We start from the raw sequence: 22979 nt of genomic DNA on the forward strand, positions 1-22979 counted from the left end.
TATTTGCTAATGTTCCCTATAGAAAGAAAATCTTGATTAGGAGGAAATGTGTTATAATTTAGTAGTGATCTGTACTCCCAAACATAGCACTATTTTAATGTGCTAATAAAAGGCAAAATGGATATATTTTCTTTTCACAGGTACCTGAGATGCTATTACTGGGCCGTTCGAACTTTAATTACTATTGGGGGCCTTCCAGAACCACAAACATCATTTGAAATTGTTTTTCAACTGGTGAATTTTTTTTCTGGAGTTTTTGTGTTCTCCAGCTTAATTGGTCAGGTAAATGGAGATATGAATCTCTAAATACATAATACTGCTATTTTTGAAAGGCTAATAAGTCTTTATAAATTTACAGAAGAAAAAAATCAATCTTTCATCTATTTTAATGAATTGGAGGAGGATGTGAATGAGCCAACATTGCCTTTGAATTTTTAAACCATTAAATCTATCAGAAGACCTGTCCACAATGTCAGGTTAGACTCCCAGAGAAAGTCAAGTTTCTAAATTGACTTATTAACTTGGAATTTCCTGGAAAACCTTTAAAATCTCCCTTCTTTAATTAAACTTCAAACATTTTCATAAAATCCCTGGATTAAAATCAACTTCAGAGGTCATTTAAACCATAGGCTCCCAAATGCCATTTAAATAAATTTAATTAATAAGTCATTGGTTCATAAATGTTTACTATGGCATCTCTTTGTCCTTATTCTCAGGGAATCACAGTCTAGTAAGAAAGTTAAACAAACACAAATAACTACTGCAAGGTAGTTGGCATTTGCAAGGCATAGAACCCAGTATCTTTGTGCATTCCCAGATTCATAAGAAAAAAAAGCTGGACAACATAGCTTTTTAGAAGTTATACTTCCTTGGAAGGTACTTCATATGCCATATGTTTGAGAACAAAAAAGCCCCATGTTGAGATTTGTATGCTGGGTAGAGTTAGACAAATTCACAAAATGACTATTTGACTATTCCCACTAGATAAACTATTCTTTCTCATTCACCACACTCACAGTGGTATGAATAAATTGCATGCTTTAACAATATTTTGCAATAAAAGCTATTTTAATAACATTTGAAGCTGACCACAAGTAGTCAAAACTCAAATCATACATCAGTGAATATCAGGACCTGCTATCCATGGTAAGTACCAGAGGAAAGTTTGAAAGCTCTATTATATTAGTTAAGAAAAGGGAAGTTTTCCAGGAGTTTTCCTGGAGAAGAATGTATTTGCAACATCTTAATAAAACAGATAGGATTCAGTCATTATAGACAGATAGTCCAGTCCATCAGAAATAGTGTGTGAAAGATAGCAACAATCTAAAACAAGTATGTTTGAGGAAATAGAAGGAGTACCAGCATGACTGGAGTGAAGGATGCTTGTAAATAAGGTTAGAGATGTACATAAAGACAAAATATTTTAGGGCTCTGAGTGTTAAAGATGTTGAACTTTATCTTAAAAGGCAGTGGGAAGTCAGCCAAGGGGGAATTTTGAACAAAGGAGAAATTCAGGAAGATTATCAAAATATAATATGAATTGGAGGAGGTGATACTGTCTTTAAAAGTAGATTTTATTGGGGCAGCTGGGTGGCTTAGTCAGTTAAGTGTTGGACTCTTAATTTCAGCTCAGGTCATGATATCATGCGTTCTTGAGATCATGCCCCGTGTCAGACTCTGCACTGAAAGCACAACGTCTACTTGGCATTCTGTCTCTCCCTTTCTCTCTGCCCTTCCCCTACTTGCAAGCACTTGCTTGCTCTCTCAAAATAAATAAGTAAACACTTTAAAAAGTAATAGAAAATAAAAAGGAGGTTTTATTATTATTTAGGTATGGTGAAGCCAACAAATCAAGAGACAATTGGCATTGATAAGATAGTTTGTTAGACAAACAGACTCAAAAAGAAGGGTCACAATATGCCAAGGGAGACACATGGGAAGCACCATGGAAGGAGCAGGTGAAGCAGGGTAACAGATTTAGGATTGGCTAGTTTGGATAATTTTAGCAGGTTCTGGGATTTAGGAACTGTCTCTGTCTGGTACTTGGCTCTGTAGTGTCGGTGGATCAGGTGGATAGTAGCCTGGAATATGAGAGCCCAATAAAGAAGGCTGTTGGGAGTATGGCCTCTACATTGATTACTTTGCCTATAAAAGCCCACTCACAGTGGAGTTGTTTGCGATCTCTCGGAATCAGCTAACTCTGGACAGGGTAGTACCAGATATCAAAGCATCAAAATACAGAAAATAAAAAACATGGTTAATACCATGATATATAGGGATATATAGGGATATGGCAACTCCAGCCTGAATATGGTAACATCATGGAGAGAGAGACTGTAAAGGAAACTCTAGAAAATATTCAGGTTTGGGAAGAATACACAAACATTTAAAAATTATAAGTATAGGGGCACCTGGGTGGCTCAGTCAGTTAAGCGTCCAAATCCTGATCTCAGCACAGGTCTTGATCTCAGAGTCATGAGTTCAAACCCTACATTGGGCTCCACACTTAGCATGAAGCCTGCTTAAAAAAAAACTGTAAGTATAAAATATCATAATCTTAGTGGCTTAGTCACTGCATCAATGACTGAAAATGGAAAGCTGGTTAATGCAATTAATTTGAACTTAAATAGCAAAAATAAAATTATTTCATAATTTCTCATAAAATTTTGTGTGAGGTAGCCACATCCCCTTCATTGCTATCTCACTTTTATAGAAGAGGCAACTCCAGTGTAAAGAGATTAAGAGGCATACCTAATTCATACATGTAATTCACACAGTGAAATGATACAGCCATGAAATGTTGATAGTAATAGTAAAATCTAACACGTATTTAGCACTTACTGTGTCCAAGTCAATGTCTACAAGATTAAAAAATTATATGTAGTTTGAGTTCAGTTCTTTTGCTATATAGTATGTGGTCTTTGGACTAGCAGCAGAAGCATCACTTGGGAAATTCAGATTTCAGACCTTACCCCAGAACTAAGGAATCAGAATCAACAGTTTAACAATATTTTCAGGTGATTTATATGCACATGAAAGTTTGAGAAGTGTTGCTTTACACACCACACCACACCACATCTGCCTTTACACTGAATTCAAGGTTCCAACAGGAACAGGAAGAAATATCAAGCCACTGAAAATGTAATACTAGAGCCTGTCACCCCCTCCTGTCACAAAAAAATAAGATTGAGACAGGAGGTACAGATTTGTGGTTAAACTTTCACAGTGACTAAAAAATGCTGAGGAAAACAGTTCAAAAGAGAGACTGGGACAAAATCCCCATTTATTCAAAATTCCCATATATAACCACACCAAGAACTACACCCTGGATGTGATCATCACATTTTAACTACAATACTCTAGTCTCTGATACAATTAATAAAGACTGGCATTTTCTTCACCTAATGTGGAACACATCATGAAATACATGTATTCTTCACCTCACTACCAAAACCATCATTGCTGAAGGATAGCACATAAAACCATTCAGATTCCTGTCACTATAAATTCTGGGCCTTCAACATTGATCAATAATGCTTTTAATTATCCTCGGCTCCCAATTTAAACTTTATTAAATTTCCCAACCCAACCCCTAACGTCCCAATTCTCATGGCCTTAGGTGAGTTGGTAATGTTCTCCGTCTGTCAAGAATGGCTTGTAAAAAGGAGATCTAGTAACTGAGGTTGCAGAAGAACATTTGGAATAGCCCCCAAGGAGGAAGTCAGAGACTGAAATAGATGTATCTAGTTTGACACTCTGCATAGCTCCTCAGCAGATACTTTTGATAAGAAGAAGAACTTATTGACTCTAAAAATGGAAACTGAGGAAGGCACCACAATAAGAGCCATTTGAGGTAGACTTCAAAGAATGAGTAGTTTTTCCATAAGCAGAAAAGGCTCAGCTACTAGAATGAATGAGCAAAGTCTTGAGAATATAAAAGCAAGACTCTGGTTTTCCTCCGTATTATAAACCTACAGTCAAAGCAAATTTACAACCACTTGCTTCCCTGTATGTGAGAGGAAGAGTCAAGCTATATATCTTTTTTGTGCTGAGACCTTAAAGATCAGCTTTTAACCTAGAGTGGGTTTTTATGGCTGAGTTATAAACATCCAAGAACTAAAACTTGACAGTTCCTTAAGTATTGTCACAGCAGTAGATGATGCTTCAGTAATTTCAGCACATTTCAACTTCTGCTGAATACTGTGCCTTAAGCATGATGAGATTTGATTTTATCTGTCTAAACAACACAAAGGGAAGTACAGAGGTTGCAATTTCATGATGAATTGAGTCTATATAGCCAGCCACACTGGATAGTCTCGAAAGATTCTTTCAAAGTGAGACTCACCAAAATGGACTAAACATTTTGCCAGGTAATTGCTCAACTTCCCTTGAATAAGCATAAGCTGTATAATTTTTAAAATATCAACTAACATCTTTTCAGTAATATACAAGTTTGCAAAGAAGATTGTGTGCAGATGCATGCATTATGTGACTGAATCCTCCCAAAACTTCACATGGTAAGACGGGTCCTATTGTTGTATGTATGGGGTCAAAAGGAGGATATGATTTACCCATTGTTTTATGTGAATGATTGAAATTAAGACCCAGTATCAGTGTGTTAAAAATCTAGTAGTTAGTGCATTAGAATGGAATGTACCTCATACAAACTCTTAATTCACCTGGGTTTGTAAAAAACTCTTTCAGTTCCTCTGCCAGGTGTGGAGTGACCATATTTGTGGTTTCAGATGCAAGATGTAATTGGAGCAGCTACAGCCAATCAGAGCAACTTCCGAAACAGCATGGATCATACCATTTCCTACATGAATACTTATTCCATTCCTAAGAGTGTGCAGAAGCGGGTTCGGACTTGGTATGAATATACATGGGATTCTCAAAGAATGCTAGGTAAGTAAGGCAGATTACTGATTAAATCCCTGTATAGAATGTCATATAATGGAAGTTCTGTAAGTTAGAAGCAGACACTAATTGGACTTGAACAAAAGACTGGAAAACCACTAAATGTTCTTCAAAGTATTAATTTAATACAATGAGATTTTTTTTCCTTAAATGCCCAGACATAACTTACTGGTTATGCAAATCCTGGAAGATCATCCACAGCTATTCCTGAGGACATGACAAGTGAGGAAGGGCAGCAAAAGGAGCAGTAACAGGTTCCTTCTTTCTCTCCAACTATAAATACTACTCCATCACCTTGGTTTAGGAGGGAACTAAGGACAAATAACCCTTGGAAACAAGGAGTTATGTTTTTATAGAAAGGATTTTCAGATTTAGAATGAATATTGGAATCAAAATAAGGATATAATGTATCAATTCTTTTTTTCTAAATGGATGTAAGAAAACATAAAAATAATCAACTCTCAGAAATTTGTCCTATAGTAGAGACTAAGAATGGACAGATTTATTTATGGAACATTTTATCAGCCTGAAGGCCTATCATTTCATTCACATACAGACAAATCTTTAATGTATTCACATTCTTCATTGAGTTAATAAGCAATAAATAACAATAATTTGAATTTACTCAGCAATTTCTCTTTTAGATTCCATTCCAAGCTGAGCCACCTACCAATTATTCACAATTGAACAAGTCACTTACAGCCTGTCTGAGCTTCAGTTTTTCTGTTTCTTCTTTCTGCAAAGCAGGAATGAGAACACTTACCTTAGGGTTGTCACAAAGGTCACCTAAGATAGTGACAGAGCTCAGTAAGCTTTCAAATGCCACATGGTGGTACTCATTATTACTTGTCATCCCCAGGATGTTAGGGCTGGAATGTGTAGATCAAAAGACAAGAACTGGATCCTTTTTCCATCCAGGTAGTTCACTAGCCATTGTCCCATGATCACTAAACTTTATATCTAAAGTTTCAATAAACACAATGTTCTGAAACTATTCAGAACTGTTATGTCATTTGTAGTTAAAATACTATACTTCTTTTCTCTCATTAAAGTGATAGTGCTATTGTGATATGTATGTATGTCCAATAGAAGTAATAAAAATATAGAATTTGATGCAGCTGTTTATAAAAAGAGTTGGCATTTTGTTTCCTTAATTTAAAAAATTTTTCTTATACTTTGGTGACTTTTTTTAATTATTCTGCTTGTGGGTTTATGTTTTTGTCTTTGCAAAGATGAGTCAGATCTGATCAGTACACTGCCTGTCACCATGCAGTTAGCCCTCACCGTGGATATGAACCTCAGCATCATCAGCAAAGTCGACTTGTTCAAGGCAAGTGCTTTTATAATTAAGAGAAAAACACCATATCAATTTCTCTGTAAAGTCTAAGCTCTTACTGTATACAGATTTATTATTTTTATTGCCTTATGTTTTAGCAAAATCAGCAATCTGGAGAATTTATGTGAAGTTAGAGTCAAATAAACTGGGTCTGTCTTTGACAGATGACTTCTTTATTTTTTTTATTTTATTTTTTATTTTTTAAAATTTATATCCAAATTAGCATACAGCGCAACAATGATTTCAGGAGTAGATTCCTTAGTGCCCCTTACCCATTTAGCCCATCCCCTCTCACACAACCCCTCCAGTAACCCTCAGTTTGTTCTCCATATTTATGAGTCTCTTATGTTTTGTCCCCCTCCCCGTTTTTATATTATTTTTGTTTCCCTTCCCTTATGTTCATCTGTTTTGTCTCTTAAAGTCCTCATATGAGTAAAGTCATATGATATTTGCTTTCTCTGACTAATTTCACTTAGCATAATACCCTCCAGTTCCATCCACGTAGTTGCAAATGGCAAGATTTCATTCTTTTTGATTGCTGAGTAAGACTCCATTGTCTATATATACCACATTTCTTTATCCAGTCATCCATCGATGGACATTTGGTCTCTTTCCATACTTTGGCTATTGTTGATAGTGCTGCTATAAACATGGGGGTGCATGTGTCCCTTCGAAACAGTACACCTGTATCCCTTGGATAAATGCCTAGTAGTGCAATGCTGGGTCATAGGGTAGTTCTATTTTTAGTTTTTTTTGAGGAACCTCCATAGTGTTTTCCAGAGTGGCTGCACCAGCTTGCATTCCCACCAACAATGCAAAACAGATCCTCTTTCTCCACATCCTCGCCAATATCTGTTGTTGTCTGAGTTGGTAATGTTAGCCATTCTGACAGGTGTAAGGTGGTATCTCATTGTAGTTTTGATTTGTATTTTCCTGATGATGAGTGATGTTGAGCATTTTTTCATGTGTTGGCCATCTGGATGTCTTCTTTGGAGAAGTGTCTATTCATGTCTTTTGCCCATTTCTTCACTGGATTATTTGTTTTTTGGGTGTTGAGTTTGATGAGTTCTTTATAGATTTTGGATACTAACCCTTTATGTGATATGTCATTTGCAAATATCTTCTCCCATCTGTTGGTTGCCTTTTAGTTTTGCTGCTTGTTTCCTTCACTGTGCAGAAGCTTTTTATTTTGATGAGGTCCCAGTAGTTCATTTTTGCTTTTGTTTCCCTTGCCTCCAGAGATGTGTTGAGTAAGAAGTTGCTGCGGGCAAGATCAGAGAGGTTTTTGCCTGCTTGCTTCTCGAGGATTTTTATGGCTTCCTGTCTTACATTGAGATCTTTCACCCATTTTGAGTTTATTTTTGTGTATGGTGTAAGAAAATGGTCCAGGTTCATTCTTCTTCATGTTGCTGTCCAGTTTTCCCAGCACCACTTGCTGAAGAGACTGTCTTTATTCCATTGGATATTCTTTCCTGCTTTGTCAAAGATTAGTTGGCCATATGTTTGTGGGTCCATTACTGGGTTCTCTATTCTGTTCTGAGTGTCTGTTCTTGTGCCAGTACCATACTGTCTTGATGATTACAGCTTTGTAGTATAGCTTGAAATCTGGGATTGTGATGCCTTCTGCTTTGGTTTTCTTTTTCAAGATTGCTTTCACTATTCGGGGTCTTTTGTGGTTCCATACAAATATTAGGATTATTTGTTCTAGCTCTGTGAAGAATGCTGGCATTATTTTGATAGGGATTGCATTGAATATGTAGATTGCTTTGGGTAGTATTGACATTTTAACAATGTTTGTTCTTCCTATACAAGAGCATGGAATCTTTTCCCATTTTTTTGTGTCTTCTTCAATTTCTTTCATAAGTTTTCTATAATTTTCAGGGTATAGATTTTTCACCTCTTTGGTTAGATTTATTCCTAGGTATTTTATGGTTTTTGGTGCAACTGTAAATGGGATCGATTCCTTGATTTCTCTTTCTGTCGCTTCATTGTTGGTGTATAGGAATGCAACCGATTTCTGTGCATTGATTTTATATCCTGCCACTTTGCTGAGTTCATGAATCAATTCTAGCAGTTTTTTGGTGGAATCTTTTGGGTTTTCCATATAGAGTATCATGAGATGACTTCTTCTTTAGAAGCCACTCTCTCCTAATTGCGGTCAGAAAAGAGTTTTTCAGGCTCTTCTTGAATTAATTTAAATGTAATTAAGCTCTATAGCTTTATGTCTTTGCTACTATGCACACAATTTCCCATTTATGAATGTACCTTGGCAATGAGTGACAGACAAGACCCAAATTAGCTCTGGATTGGTCTGACAATCAGAGAATTGTGCCTAACCATGTCTTCTGTCACAAATGCTTTGGATTTAGAGTTTTTAGATGGCCAAATTCAAATTTAGAAGCTTTTTTTTTGGGGGGGGGGATGAATAACAAAGAAATTTTTAACTTTTTGAGCGTCTTTAATTTTACTACTTTCTCCTCTTCTTAATGCAATGTACTGCATGTAAACTTTTCTCATTAACATTTAATTCTGTGTGTGGCATGGCACTGATTTGTCTATTTGATTATCTGTTCATTCAGCAGATATTTGTTAAGTTCCTACCATGCTCCAGGCATCATTTTAGCCACTTTGTTGAAAATAAATACTTGCTACATGGAGCCTAAATCCCAAAGAGGAAAATAAAAAATAAATATGAAATATGTTTTGAGGTGGTAATTCTATGAACAAAATTAAGCAGACTAAGGCGGATGAGGAGGGTACTGGTCAATAAAGGCTGCTCTGATAAAGTACAATGGAGTATTTAAGCAAAGGACTACAGGAGGCAAGGAAATGAGCCATGCAGATATTGGAGGAGGGAAAGAAGGGATGGGCAGAAAGGCAATATTACAGGAGAATAGACAAGATGAAGCCCTGAGCCAGCAACATCCTGAAAGGGGGCCAGGGTAGCTGAAGCAAGGGCACAGTGATAGAAAGCAAGAATAGTCCGAGGAGAATAAAAGAAAGGGAGGTCAAGGGGGACGGTAAGTTAATAGAGGATCTTGGAAGCTGTAGAATAGACCTTGGATTGTACTGTGAGATGCAAAAACCACTGAAGACCTTAGGCAGAAAGTGACCTATTTAAGATCAGTTTGAAGGGATCGTCTCTCCTATAATGTGGATAATAGACCATGGAAGCAAATGTGGAAGCAGGGAGGCCACATAGGGTTTACTGCAACCATCCATAGAAGACAGGATAGAGACCAGATCCAGAGTAGTAGGAGTAGAATTGTTAGGAAGTGGCCAAATATTGGATATATTCAAAGGAAGAGGCCCAAGTTTTTGCTGTTGATTGTGTGAAGGGAGAGAGAGACAGAGACAGGGAGAGAAAGGAAGCAAAGCTGACTCCATGGATTTAAGCCTGAGGAACATGAAGAACAAATATATCATTTGCAAAATAAGAAATTTTGGAGTAATTGAAGGGTGAGGGGGTTAGAAATGGCCTCTGTTTTGGGATGTGTTTGTTTGAGGTGGGAGTTAGACCTCCAGATGAAATGTCATGTAGGCAGTTTGATAAATAAATCCGAGTTCAGGGGAGATATCCAAGCTGAAGTAATAAATTTGTGCATATTAACATATTGATGTATTTCAAGCCATGGGACTGGATGTGATCCCCTAGGTTGAAAAGTGTAGACAGAAAAGAAGATGTAATCCAGACAGAAACATATGCCTTGAAAATACATAATCAACACCATTGGGGACAAAATGAAGAAGCAGAAGCTGTATGGTAAAATGGTTGGGCAGAGTCACTCCCAGTGTTAGGCTCACCTCGGCTCCATAGGATACTAGAGTTAAGTCTGTATCCTAGGACTCTTTTCTTGGTATATCCTTCTAGATTTCCATCCAGATTTTGGTGAAGATATAAACCATGTGATTTTAAAATTGGCAGATGACACAAAGTAAGAAGGAACAGTTTAAAATGTGTTAGATTATAGGGGCGTCTGGGTGGCTCCATCAGTTAAGCATCCTGCTTCAGCACAGGTCATGATCTTGCAGTTCATGGGTTTGAGCCCCATATCAGGCTTTACACTGATAATGCAGAGCCTGCTTCAGATTCTTTTTCTCTCCCTCTCTCTGCCCCTTCAGCTCTCTCTCTCTCTCTCAAAATAAATAAATAAACTTTAATAAAATAAAATGTGTTATATTAAAAAACTAAAAATTAACTGAATACTTTGAAACAATGAGCAAAACCAAGATTAACTTCAACAGCATAAAAGTAAAGTTCCAAATTTAGACTGAAAATTGAAATATTACACATATAAAAGAGCCATAGCTAGTTTCACAACATTTTTTTTACACCTGGGCATTTTTGCTGACCTCAAACTCTGTATAAATCAACAGAGTTATGTATTATAATGTTATAATACATGTTTGTATTTGGTATAATGCTATACCAAACAGAATTTGGTTTTCTTGATTATTTTAACTACATCTGGATTAACCTATCACATTGCAAATAACCCGTTTTAAGAACTTTTACAAGGTAGATAAGCTAAGAGTTACTGGTCAGAGGTAGGAGTTGAATAGTGAACCAAGGAAATAGTGAGAAGATGATCTTAAAAATAATATTATTTTATGATAATACAAATCAAATCAACAGTTGCTTCTAGTGGGGAGCAGGGATGAAGATACTGACTAGGAAGAGGCATAAGGGGACCTTGTGGGGTGAAATTTTTTGTCTTGCTATGGAAGCTACAGTGTGTTCATTTGTCAAAACTGATTCAACTGTCTCTTAAAATTTGTATATTTTACTTCTTATACATATGCTTCCATTAAAAAAAGAAGAATGGCCTCAAACAAAAATGTTTAGTTATGGGATGTTTAGTTATGGGAAAAAAATAAATTCAAGAGGAGCAGAGGTTACATATATTAAAGTCACTTATATGGATAAGGAATGAGACTTACTCTATATTGTTTAGCAAAATAACACTCAACTGTAAACTCCATTTCTGAGCAACAGGCCCTGTACAGAGAAGTAAAACCTCTTGGAGACCAAGCTTGGTCCTAATAGTCTTGATACTCACTGGACACAGCACAGTTTTAGACAGAGAATAGCTACTTAGCAAGGAAGGGAGGGAGGGGCAGTGGGGAGAGAGAAGGGGTGTGGGGAGGAGAAGAAGCACTGGGGCCAACTACTGAGATTATATGAAAGTAGTTTTCTAGTTGGAAAGTAATTTCTAATTTCTAGTGAGACTCCCACAGTGGAAGCTCCAGTGAAGTAGAAGCATCATGGAATGTGTACAAACAGAGTTTTCTGATCTTCTATCAGGGAAACTGGAAGAGAGATTCCTCCATTGGTTAGCAGGTTCAACTAAATAAATGGTTTTCAAGCTGCAGATTACAATCCACTGGGGGGATCATGAATTCAGTTAAGGGGATCACAACAAGCATGTAAAATAGAAGAGAAAATATCAGAGTACTTCACACATAAGTAAGGGTAGGTATTATATTAGGAAATGTTTGTTTTTTTTATTTAGCTTTAAATGCACATATATATGGGGTCCTGGGTGGTTCAGTCAGTTAAGCATCCAACTCTTAATATCAGCTCAGGTCTTGATCTCAGGGTTGTGAGTTCAAACCCCACACCTGTGCTGGACATGACGCCTACTTTAAAAATAAAAGAAAATAGGGATACCTGGGTGGTTCAGTCAGTTAAGTGTCTTAGTTTCAGCTCAAGTCATGATTTCATGGTTCATGGAATCAAGACCTGCATCGGGCCCCTCACTGGCAGCATGCAGCCTGCTTAAGATTCTCTCTCTCCCTCTCTCTGCGCCTCCCCTGCTCATGCTCTCTCTGTCTTAAAACAAATAAACTTTTTTAATAAAATAAATTAAAGTAAATTAAATTAAAGCACATATAAATATGTGTATACTGAGCTCAACATAAATATCTGTGTTACTGTAGGGTATGGTCAAAAAAGATATGAAAGCCATGAAGCTAAATTATTTTAATAGCATTTTAAAATGTTATAAAACTCTCAGGGCACCTGGGTGGCTCAGTTGGATAAGCCTCTCACTTCAGCTCAGGTCATAATCTCACAGTTCATGAGTTCAAGCCCCACATCGGGCTTTCTACTGTCAGCGCAAAGCTCACTTTAGATCTTCTGTCTCCCTCTCTCTCTGCCCCTCCTCTCCAAAAAATAAATAAACATTTCTTAAATGTTATAAAATTCTCTATACCTTAATGACTAGCTTAATTGAGAATAAGTAACATAATTGTCTCTCTTTTAAAAACAAAACAAAACCTTTAAATTATGTACCAATGACTTTTATGGGATTATCTCTAATTTGGAAAATTATCAGTTTTTAGCCTCAGAGTTTTTTCTGAGGCTAACATATATTTTTTTTAATCCATAAAATCAGCAAAATCTGATCGAGAAAAAAATGTTAAATCTTCACATCTTACTAATGTTGTATATAAACTTAGATTCATTCTTTCCTGACATTTCCATTAAAAATTCATTTTCTTCCAGAAAGAACCCATTTCCACTTATATTCTGTTAAGTAAAAAAGGTTATTTTTTTCTAAAGCTAAATGAAGTAGAAAATGAATAGGTATGGGATTTTTCTGAATGTATTTTCGTGAAGGCAGTCTTAGTAGTTTATACAAATTTGTTATTTTTCTTAAGGTGAAAATAGGCTGAATGGTAATCCTACACCCTTACCTCATAAGTTATACCCAACTGACTCTGGTGTTGCTTCTATCAGTTACATACATTCGCAGAGTATCACCTATGCTCTCTGGCTGAGTGCACAATGGAGAGAACATTTGAAGTATGTGTGTGCAAAAGATGCTTAGGAGTCTACAGGGTGAGGAAGTGGAAGCTCCTGGGCAGGAGCCTTCTTATTATCACAAGCATGGGAAATTATAACCTGTTTACAGAATAAGAAGTTACGGCCAGTGCATAGGATGATAATGAAAGATGAATCTGGAAAGGTCAGTGAAGCCTGTAGATAGTGTGGGCCCAATCCTATAAGGAAAGAAAGCTAGAAAGCAGGAAACTGACAGTGTAGATTTCAGTTTTACAAAGACAAGAAATGGAACTACACTGAATAGACCAGGATATACAAGAGTAACAAAGAAAGATGACTGTCAACTGTTGAAAACCTCCATACCTTGAATTCTTCCTGAAAGTGAATTTTCCATATCTTTAAAAGGCAGGCCAACAGAAAGAGAGAGAAAAAGAGACAGAGAAAAAAGAGAGAGAGATCTGGCACCAAGATTGGAGGCTAGCAGGCATGTTTTGTGTCTTTTCAATCTTCCAGATTAGGGGAAATAAAAAGTATTTGAAAATCATTTAACTTACGAAGATTTATTTTAAGATGCCTTCAGGGATATTTTAAGTTTGTTTCTTGGGCCTTCAGTCAAAATTTTCATATGGACTTTTCTCCATTTTGTACATTTGACAATGGATACAGATCTAGTAGAATTTGTTTGCAGGGAATGATTCTATGCTAAATAACCTTGCTTCGAGTTTTTTCAAAAGACATGTATCTGTTGCTTTAATTTTATGTTATATTCAAATTTCTTTAAAACTGCAAAAAGCACAAATGTGCTTATATTCCTTTCCTTTTAGCCTTGTGAAATTTGTTTACATATTAGTGGAACAGTGAGTGTTGTAATGCTTTAGCAAAAGTAATATAATAATGGAGTATTATAAATCATAATATGAACAACATTACATGAAAATTGTCCATACTGTTTTTGATCCTTCAATCTCATTACTGTTACCATAAACCTTGCTATACCCAATTCTTTCATGGCCTCTACATTAGTCAGGATATTCCAGAGAAATAGAACCAATAAGATATGCAGAGAGAGAGAGAGAGGGAGAGAGAGAGACAGATTTATTGTAAGAAACTGGCTAATATAATCATCAGGGTTGGTAACTTCAAAACCTGCAGGGCAAGCTAGCAGGCTGGAGACCATGAGAAGAGTTAATGTTGCAGCTTAAGTCCAAAAGTAGTCTGGAAACACAATTCTGTCTTCCTCAGAAGACTTCAGTCTTTTTTTTCTCTTAACGCCTTCAACTGATTGGATAAGTCACACCCATATAATGGAGTATACCACACTTTACTCATAACCTAATGATTTAAATATTAATCTCATCCAAAAAATATCTTCACAGTAACATTTGGTGTTTGACTATATATCTGAGAAGTCCATGGCCTAGCCAAATTGACACATAAAATTAACCATCAGGGTCCCCAAGCACTGTCAGAACTATATGTAATATAATCAAGTCAAAGATAAGAAACCAAGCTATTGCTAATGCCAAATTTGAAAATTGATACATGTGTCTTCTCAAAAATAATAATAGCTGCTGTTTATTGAGTTCTGACTGTGTACTACACTGTATTATCTGCTTCTGTCAGTTAATTCTCACAACACACCTCTAACAAATGTTTTATTAGTATCTCCATTTTACAGAAAGTGCAAATTACTTACCTGACTGAGGCCATAGATCTCAAAACAATGAGAGAGGGTTTGAACACAGATTTTCCTTACCCCACAGTCTATGAACTTAACCCATTTATGATGCTGGTTTTCAATTCCCCAGCAACCTTAGTTGGATAAGTGATAAGATGCTGAGGAACCAGAGAAATTTTTCCTAGGGGCAAAAAACAATGCTAGCTCATGGCAATTCTTCAGCAATTTCACAGAATTAGTATTAGCACATCAATTTCACACCCAGATACCTAAATTCACACACACTTTCCTATCCTCCTAAGAAAAAACCCTGAATCTCATGTGGTTCTTTTTTCTCTCAGTCAAGGCAAATAGAATGAGAGTAACAGGATTTTACTAAAACTTTGCTTCAATCAGTTGTGGCTAATTAGTAAGATTTGCTTCTTCTACATGGTGTTTTCAGAGTTTCTAAAGAGCTTAGAGATGAATAGTCATAATATTTTTTTTAATTTTTTCACAAAAATGGCTCTCTTCCCTGCAGATTGCATGTTATTACAGCCCAAGCTCAAGTATTAAGCTAATAAGGAACACATCATTTCTATAAGGTTGGGCAGTTTTCTCTACTTTCTTATGATCTATTATTTTGATTACGATTTTTAAATATATTTTATCAAATAAAATGCTAGAGAAGTCACATTTTGCCTCTAACTCTAAATTACCATCAATCAGAGAGAATTTAATAAAAGTTCTATTGCTCCACCTAGTGGTCAGAATTTAAATCTTATCTCTTTGAAACAGAGCTTAACAGTAAGAAATCAGGGATCCAGAGATACCAAAATGAGAATGTAGGCACCACCAGTCTGTCAAGGAAAGCACACCGTTTCTCACTATTTGCTGCTAAAGTAAAACTGCAGAACTGATCCCAAACAGGACACCTCACTGGGACCCATGACTCATTGTGATTATGAGGCAAGCGAGGCCTGGAAAGGCTTTGGCTTCAGGGATAGGAAAGATGCAGGGGAAGAGTTTTCTATGAGAGTGACAGACTGAGTCAGGAACAGAATGGAAATGACACCATTATTTCTACCAATCACACGGACCCCACAGTAGTAACATCCTAAGCAGTTACGCCACCACATATTTTTTCTGAAGGGTTTCAAATCAGAGCATTACACTTAGACTTACTACATTTCATTTTTTTTAGCTATATTTTTACCCTGGTGGTATCAGTAATAAGGTATTGTTGCTAGACTTTTTAAAGTATTTTCAACAATGAGATTATGACCCAGATGAATTCCATTCAACTATACACCCTGAACAGTTACTCTGTCTAAAGCATTAGTGGGGCACTCCAGATACTATACCCCTATATTCCTTAGTCTCCAGTGACTCTCAATAAGGTGGGGAAATTCTAAATAATAACGCCCTTGGTTGTGCAATGATGAAGTGACTCAAAACATGAAATGCTTATATCAATTCCTGCCACATAGTAAATTCTTCTATGTTATTATTACCATATTACTAACTGAAAAATAAAACTGATTCAATCACACATGAGTTTCTACACTGGTAAAATCATCTTCTTCATGTGGCCCTGCTTGAACATAGGAAGATGGATTGGATTTATCCACAGGGTTTCACTCAACTTGTGACTTTCCCACTTTGACTATGTGATACTGAAGCTCAGAAAAAATATAATTATTGTCAGTTCTCAAGGAACACTTGATGGACGTGACCTTTACAAGTGTTTGCAAATATTGAGCATAGGGTTGGGTCCAACATGACTTAGAACTCAAAAAGTTATGACATAGTAACTTGCAAATTATTATCACATTTGACTTCATTGCTTCCAACAGCTGCCAATAAGTACATGACTGGCATAGTCAATAGCATGGGCAACTGGATTTAGAACTCCCTGCTCTACACATATCACCCATCACTTGCTTAATAAGAATGGAGTTTAAGATGGGACAAAGCATTTCCTTTTATAATAAATAAGTCTGAGCTGAGAAAAGCCCAAGGAAGACTATTGTTTATACTTAAGGATGACTTAAAGTCACAGTGAGTTATAAATTACTGATAACATCTTAAGTTCTGTTTCAAAGAACTTAAGCAGGAATAAGCCCAGAACTGGAGGCATCCTACAGGACTGAGAAAGTAGTCATTCCAAAAATAAATGTTACCAGCTTTTCAGTTGTGTTCAGAGCTTACCATTATTAAAAGAACTTTCTGGGTACAGGAACCACCATCTAATCTATATGTTATATTTTGAATAAAATAAAAATAGCATTTCTCCTAACTCTGTCCAGATCTCCAGAATCTTTATTCAAATCTGTGGCACATATTCATATAGCACTGAATTTCCCATTGTTGCAAATGGAATAATCTCTAACAACTTCATTTTATACATCAGCCCATGTTTATTTAGTGCTTAGCATGCCCCAAATACTGGTGAGACATTGGGGGTACAAAAGTGAATAATACACATATCCAGTCCTCAGTTGCTCAGAAGATACATTTAAAAGACAACAACAACACACACACACACGGGTGATTCTCTTTCTCTGACATCTATTGCATGTGTGACCTTAGGGAAATAGTCAATAGGCTTCCTGAGCCTCCGTCCCTTCATCAATAACCAGGAGTAATAACAAATTAATTAATGCCAGGCATCACAGGAAGGTTGAAAGAATAAAACCAGTAAAGATAAGAAAATAGTAAAATTTAATACAAACGTTATTAATATAATGTTAATGTTGATACTTATACAGGTACTCTTACTTTATAGAAAAAAGTACATTTATGAAACAATGACTGTGCTCTCACTTCCAGTAAATCAGAAAATTTCCTAATGGCTTCTATAAAAGAAATGGAGCTGCCATTACAAAGAAAGAAAACAGTAGCCCTGGGATGTAACTCTTTTTATACACAATAGTGGAACAAAGTGTATCCCAAGAATATAATCATTTTCAAAGGGTGGGGATAATTGTTCTCATATACATAAACTATAACAACTTCATAATGCAAATTTCATTAGCTACGTCTAAGTACAGATGAGAAGGACCTAGTTCTAGATCACAGCGGCCCCAAGGCCAGTGGTACCTGTCCATGAAGCATTTAGGAAACAGAATCACTTCATTGATAAAATGTAAACTGTAAGTTTTTATTACATACAGCTGCTATGTTCCGTTTACATAAATTGATACATATTCTATGCAAATGTGTTAATAAAAATTCATATTTATAACAGTTCAGATGTTTTTCTTTGAGGAAATCGAAACTATAAGCTAAAAGTTATTCTTGTAAGCACTTGCACATTTCGACTGAGGAAAACAATAATTGTTTGCTTATCTATTTTAGAGCTTATCTCCTAGTTTGGTCTAACACTTTCATGGATTGGGTTTCCTTTATTAGTGCTTTCTGCCTGTGAGCTAACCTGAAGGATAGAAAGAAAAGATGAAACGTATTCCTCCTCAAAGGACATTCTGTTCCTACAAACGATCTCAGGATGTGTGTTTTACTTTATTTTCATTAAAATTAATAAAAGTCAAGCTGACATCTCATCCATTCTTCTCCCCAATTCCATTCTCCTCCCCTTCCCAGAGGTGGCCATTAGGATGATTTCAAGGGTATCCATCTAATCCTCATTTTTATAATTTTACTTTATATAAACATCAAGGTCTATTTTGTGTAACTTTCTCATAGCTGAAGTCATATTGAATATATTCTACACCTTACTTTTGTGTGCAGCTCACATTTTTTGTCGAGTTCAATCATATCTGTATATACAGAGATCTGAATTATTTATTTTAACCACTGTATGGTAATCCAACTTACAAATCTTCAACATTTTTATCTGTCCACAGATTGGCATTATATTGTTTCCAATTTTTCCAGTACCGAAAAAAATACTGCACACACATCTCTGTGCATTTATAGAACAAGAATTATGGTTATAGGAAAACATTTAAAATCATTAATAACTCCTATGAATATTATTTAGTACAGCTGGGAATTTTCATCAAAGTTCATTCCAGTAGGAATTTCTCAAGGAATGAAAACTTAATTTTGGCCTAAAATTATAATTAGGATTGTAAAACTTAATGCCAAAATATTCAAATTGCACATATGAAAATAAATGTAAGTGGATTTGTTTAGATCTTCTATTTCTGATTATTTACAGTGTTATTCTTATCCATGAATATGAATAATTGAGAGTTAGCTCCATTGCAATGATACTCCAAACATGTTTAAGCTTAAGAACTTTGAAATATATTTCTAATGAATTTTCTCTAAAACATCAAGAACATGAACTTTCTTTAGTGGGAGAGATCCTAAGATGAATCCAAAGTTTGTATGTGTTTTTAAGAGTTCTGAGTGATCAGAACACCAGTTTACAAAATGAAATTACTCTGAACCAATGACAGCTTTAAAAGAAATCAGGTATATGAGCCATATATTTAGATAATTTTTACTAAAAACAAAATAAGCACAATATTTAGAAAAATTAATGTTTGTCATTTGCTTTAGTAAATATGATAACCTATGAGACATGGTAGGAATAAAACAAATATAAATAAAAATCATATATGTTGCACAAAAAAATACATAACATGGTAAGAAAAGGCAAATTTTCCTTTACATATAAAAACCTTTCTGTGTTTTTGCAAATACAAATTATACTCCTCTTCAACTGACTCAAATTGTGCTATCCATATGAGCAACTTCTTGATGCTTCCCTACCCTCTTATCCCCACTCCCGGGAAGTTGTAATTGCCCCTCCTTTTAAAAGTTTTATAGATATTTAACTGGAATGTCTTATAACATGATTCACTTCGATCATCAATAACAGCTTTTCTGTTTACTTAAAACATCATCCCAACTAGCTTACTCTCTTTCATCTTTCATAGCTCCAAGGGCATGTAAAAAAGCTTGCTCATAGCAGCTTTTCATCAATTTTTGTTGGGCTGTATTAAGGTACTCTTGTCGGCCTTGGCCTTTTTTTCTATCCTGGATAACCAAAAGCTACACTTTCTCACATAAGTTTTTAAAATTCTAACTTCACATTCATTTGAATGCTCCTCACCAATGGCTACGTGAAGATACTTCAATCATAAATTATTAACTTTCCTTATCATTCAGCAAACCCAATGTCTAAATTTCAGATGGATCTAGGTCAAGTGTTTGCTAAAAGACTCGTGTCATTATGGAAAACTCGTGATTGCTAAAAGAATGATCATCCAATCCACAAATTGGGAGTACGCCCTTTGTGTCTCCTCCTCATTCCTCTGCTACTGACTATGACTAGTTTTCTGCAAAATAATAGTTTCCCTAAGGGATGGGCAGGACCAATCACAAAAGGAAAGCAGCTATGAGAGAAAAATAAGTAACAATATTTGGCGAAAGCAAAAGATTCAAAATCACTATGTAAAAACATTTTTGAAGCATCTGTCAATTCTTCTTTGCCGTATCATAATAGATAAATTATAATTCTTTTTTTAATGTTTATTTATTTTGAGAAAAAGCACAAGTGGCAGAGAGGGAGAGAGAATCCTAAGCAGGCTCCACATTGTTAATGCACAGCCTGGTTGTGGGGCTCAGTCTCACAAACTGTGCAATCATGACCTGAGCTGATATCAAGAGTCAGATCTTAAACCGATTGAGCCACCCAAGTGTCCCAATAAATTATAATTCTTTGGGCACACCACAAATCTAGACACATATCCTAACAAATCAAATTCGTCTCTTACACTATTAAAGTGGATATGAACATCATTCACTCAACAGGTTCTGCTTTTGTATCTATTATATACAGATACTCTGCCTTTAAGAAGATAAATAAGTTGGTAAAGACAGACATAGAAGCCTTGACAGTTAAATAATAATACTTAACAAAAGTATTAAAGATGTTATAAAAAATAAAAATATTCAGATTTTGATTTTTATCTGTCAATCTTAATATTAACCAATTATTATCGCTTATATTATCTTAATCATTAATATCCATCATTAGTTAATCATTATGTTAAATTTTACATGACTAAAATTTTATCATTGTGAATTAGTACCCATTTAACAGGTTAGGAAACTGAGGACATTAGAGATTCCATAGCAATAGGTAGTGGAGACAGGATTAGAACCCAAATCTATCTGACCAGGGATCCAAAGTCTTGCATTCAAACTATTGGGTTGTTTTTTTTTTTCTAAATTTTAGGTCAAAACAAATCCATATTCATTGGCAATTAATATTTTAGTGTTAACACAGACAATCTTTATTACTATTTATTTTCATATCCTTTTAAAGTTATTTGGAATGTTGTCTTTGTAGCTGTGTCTGTAAAAATTATTTTTCTTTTTGTTATTTTTTTCTTTAGGGTTGTGATACACAAATGATATATGACATGTTGCTAAGATTGAAATCCACTGTTTATTTACCTGGTGACTTTGTCTGCAAAAAGGTGAGTGCATGCTATCTTTCAAATGCACAAATAGTAAATAAGTGCATTTAAGGGGTTCAGACATAGGTCAAAAACTTAGTTTAAACAGAATTTCCAGGCTGAATTCCATAGTATAGGAATAATTATGATACACAGTTTTATAAAAGAAGAATGTTCTCTCAGAGTTCAAAATGGAACAAGACAATATGGATTTCATTACTTATAGGGTATAAGTGTGGGTAGTGTGAAAAGTTGCTTTGTATAAATGTAAATCAATAGCCACACCCCGTTAATGCCAAATATTTAAAGTGGAGAAAAAAGCTATAGAAGTGAAAGGTGATTCTGCCTTTTTTTATGTCTTCAGCAAGATATCAGTTACCTCCATTTCGCTCACCCAATTAATGGATAATTAATGCCACATTCTTTTCAATTTTACTATGATTTATATGATTGCAAAAGTAATACGTGCTCATTATTTTTAAAATGGAAAACACATAAAAACATAAAGACAAAAATTCCACCACCCAGAAATAACCACTATTCATATATTCCAACCTATCTTTTTATACTGATTGATGTAGATAAATATTCTGTTATAAAATTGACATCATACAGGGGCGCCTGGGTGGCTCAGTTGGTTAAGCGTCCGACTTCAGCTCAGGTCATGATCTCACGGTCAGGTCCATGGGTTCGAGCCCCACGTCGGGCTCTGTGCTGTCAGTTCAGAGCCTGGAGCTTGCTTCAGATTTTGTGTCTCCCTCTCTCTCTGCCCCTCCCCCACTCATGCTGTCTCTATCAAAAAATGAATAATTGTTAAAAAAATTTTTTTAAAGATCTTCTTTAATTGACATCATGCTGCATTTATGTTTTGTCATGTAATTGTATATCATATGAACATTTTATTTACTATTCAGTAATCTTCTACAACCTCATTTTTAAAGCTACATAATATTATACTCTATGAATATATTCTAATCAACTTTCAAATGTTTGCTATTATAAATAACTCTACAGTGAACATTTTTGCACGTCCCTGATTTCTAACTTAAGGGAGAAGAGAAGGAATGCTGGCTTTGGATTTTATATCTTGAGAGACTAAATCAGTGGTGAAATCGATAATAAATATAAAAAGTAGAGAAGGATGAGCAGTTTAAAGAAATGAGAAATGATCCAAAACCCTGGACAGTTCACAAGCAAGTGAGAGTGAGAAGCATTTATATCATTCTAAAATAATTTATTAAGTGCTATAGTAGACATAAGCACAAAGTGTTATAGGACACAGAGTAGGGACACTGGTCCCACTAAGATACTGACAACATTTCCTGGAGAAGATGGTATTTAAGCCAATTCCTAAAAAAATGAATTTACATAAACCAAGAGAAAGAAGAAATAAGCATTCCAGATAAAGGAAAGAATTATCATGAGCTAAGGCAGAAAGAAAAAAACCTCTCTACCGAGGAAGTGCAGAGAACTACAATAAGTCAAAAGTTAGAACACATTAGTATCATTTATTCAAAAAACTCAAAAACTGTTTTTTAGCACTATGAGCCAGGCACCATGCTGATTACTGGGTATAATCAACAGCAAGAAAGATGGTTCTTGTTCTCCAGGGGCTTAGAGTCTAGTGCAGGGCTTTTCAATTCAGTATACATCATAATTTACTGAAATTAGAAGTCTGGGCTCTATACCAAACAATTCAGTGTATCAGAATGGAACCCACATATCAGTATTTTTTAAAAGCTCCCAGATGATTCTACAATGCAGCCAAAGTTGAGAATCACTGGCCTGATGGAAGATATAAACAATGAACAAGTGAAATAAAATTAAATGTATAACGGTGAAATG

The 22979-nt window shown here is 35.4% G+C and overlaps 1 protein-coding gene across 1 annotated transcript in view; it reads left to right on the forward strand.

Moving 5' to 3' along the window:
• The window catches only part of CNGB3 (cyclic nucleotide gated channel subunit beta 3), a 147489-nt gene that overhangs the window by 87243 nt on the left and 37267 nt on the right, over window positions 1–22979 (forward strand). The window contains exons 11-14 of the mRNA XM_027064275.2: window positions 141–282; window positions 4746–4905; window positions 6150–6247; window positions 21072–21155. Of these exons, the coding sequence (XP_026920076.2) occupies window positions 141–282; window positions 4746–4905; window positions 6150–6247; window positions 21072–21155 (484 nt within the window). The remainder of the gene's footprint in view (window positions 1–140; window positions 283–4745; window positions 4906–6149; window positions 6248–21071; window positions 21156–22979) is intronic.

The sequence above is a fragment of the Acinonyx jubatus genome, chromosome F2, assembly GCF_027475565.1.
Source record: "Acinonyx jubatus isolate Ajub_Pintada_27869175 chromosome F2, VMU_Ajub_asm_v1.0, whole genome shotgun sequence".
NCBI classification, from domain to species: domain Eukaryota; kingdom Metazoa; phylum Chordata; class Mammalia; order Carnivora; family Felidae; genus Acinonyx; species Acinonyx jubatus.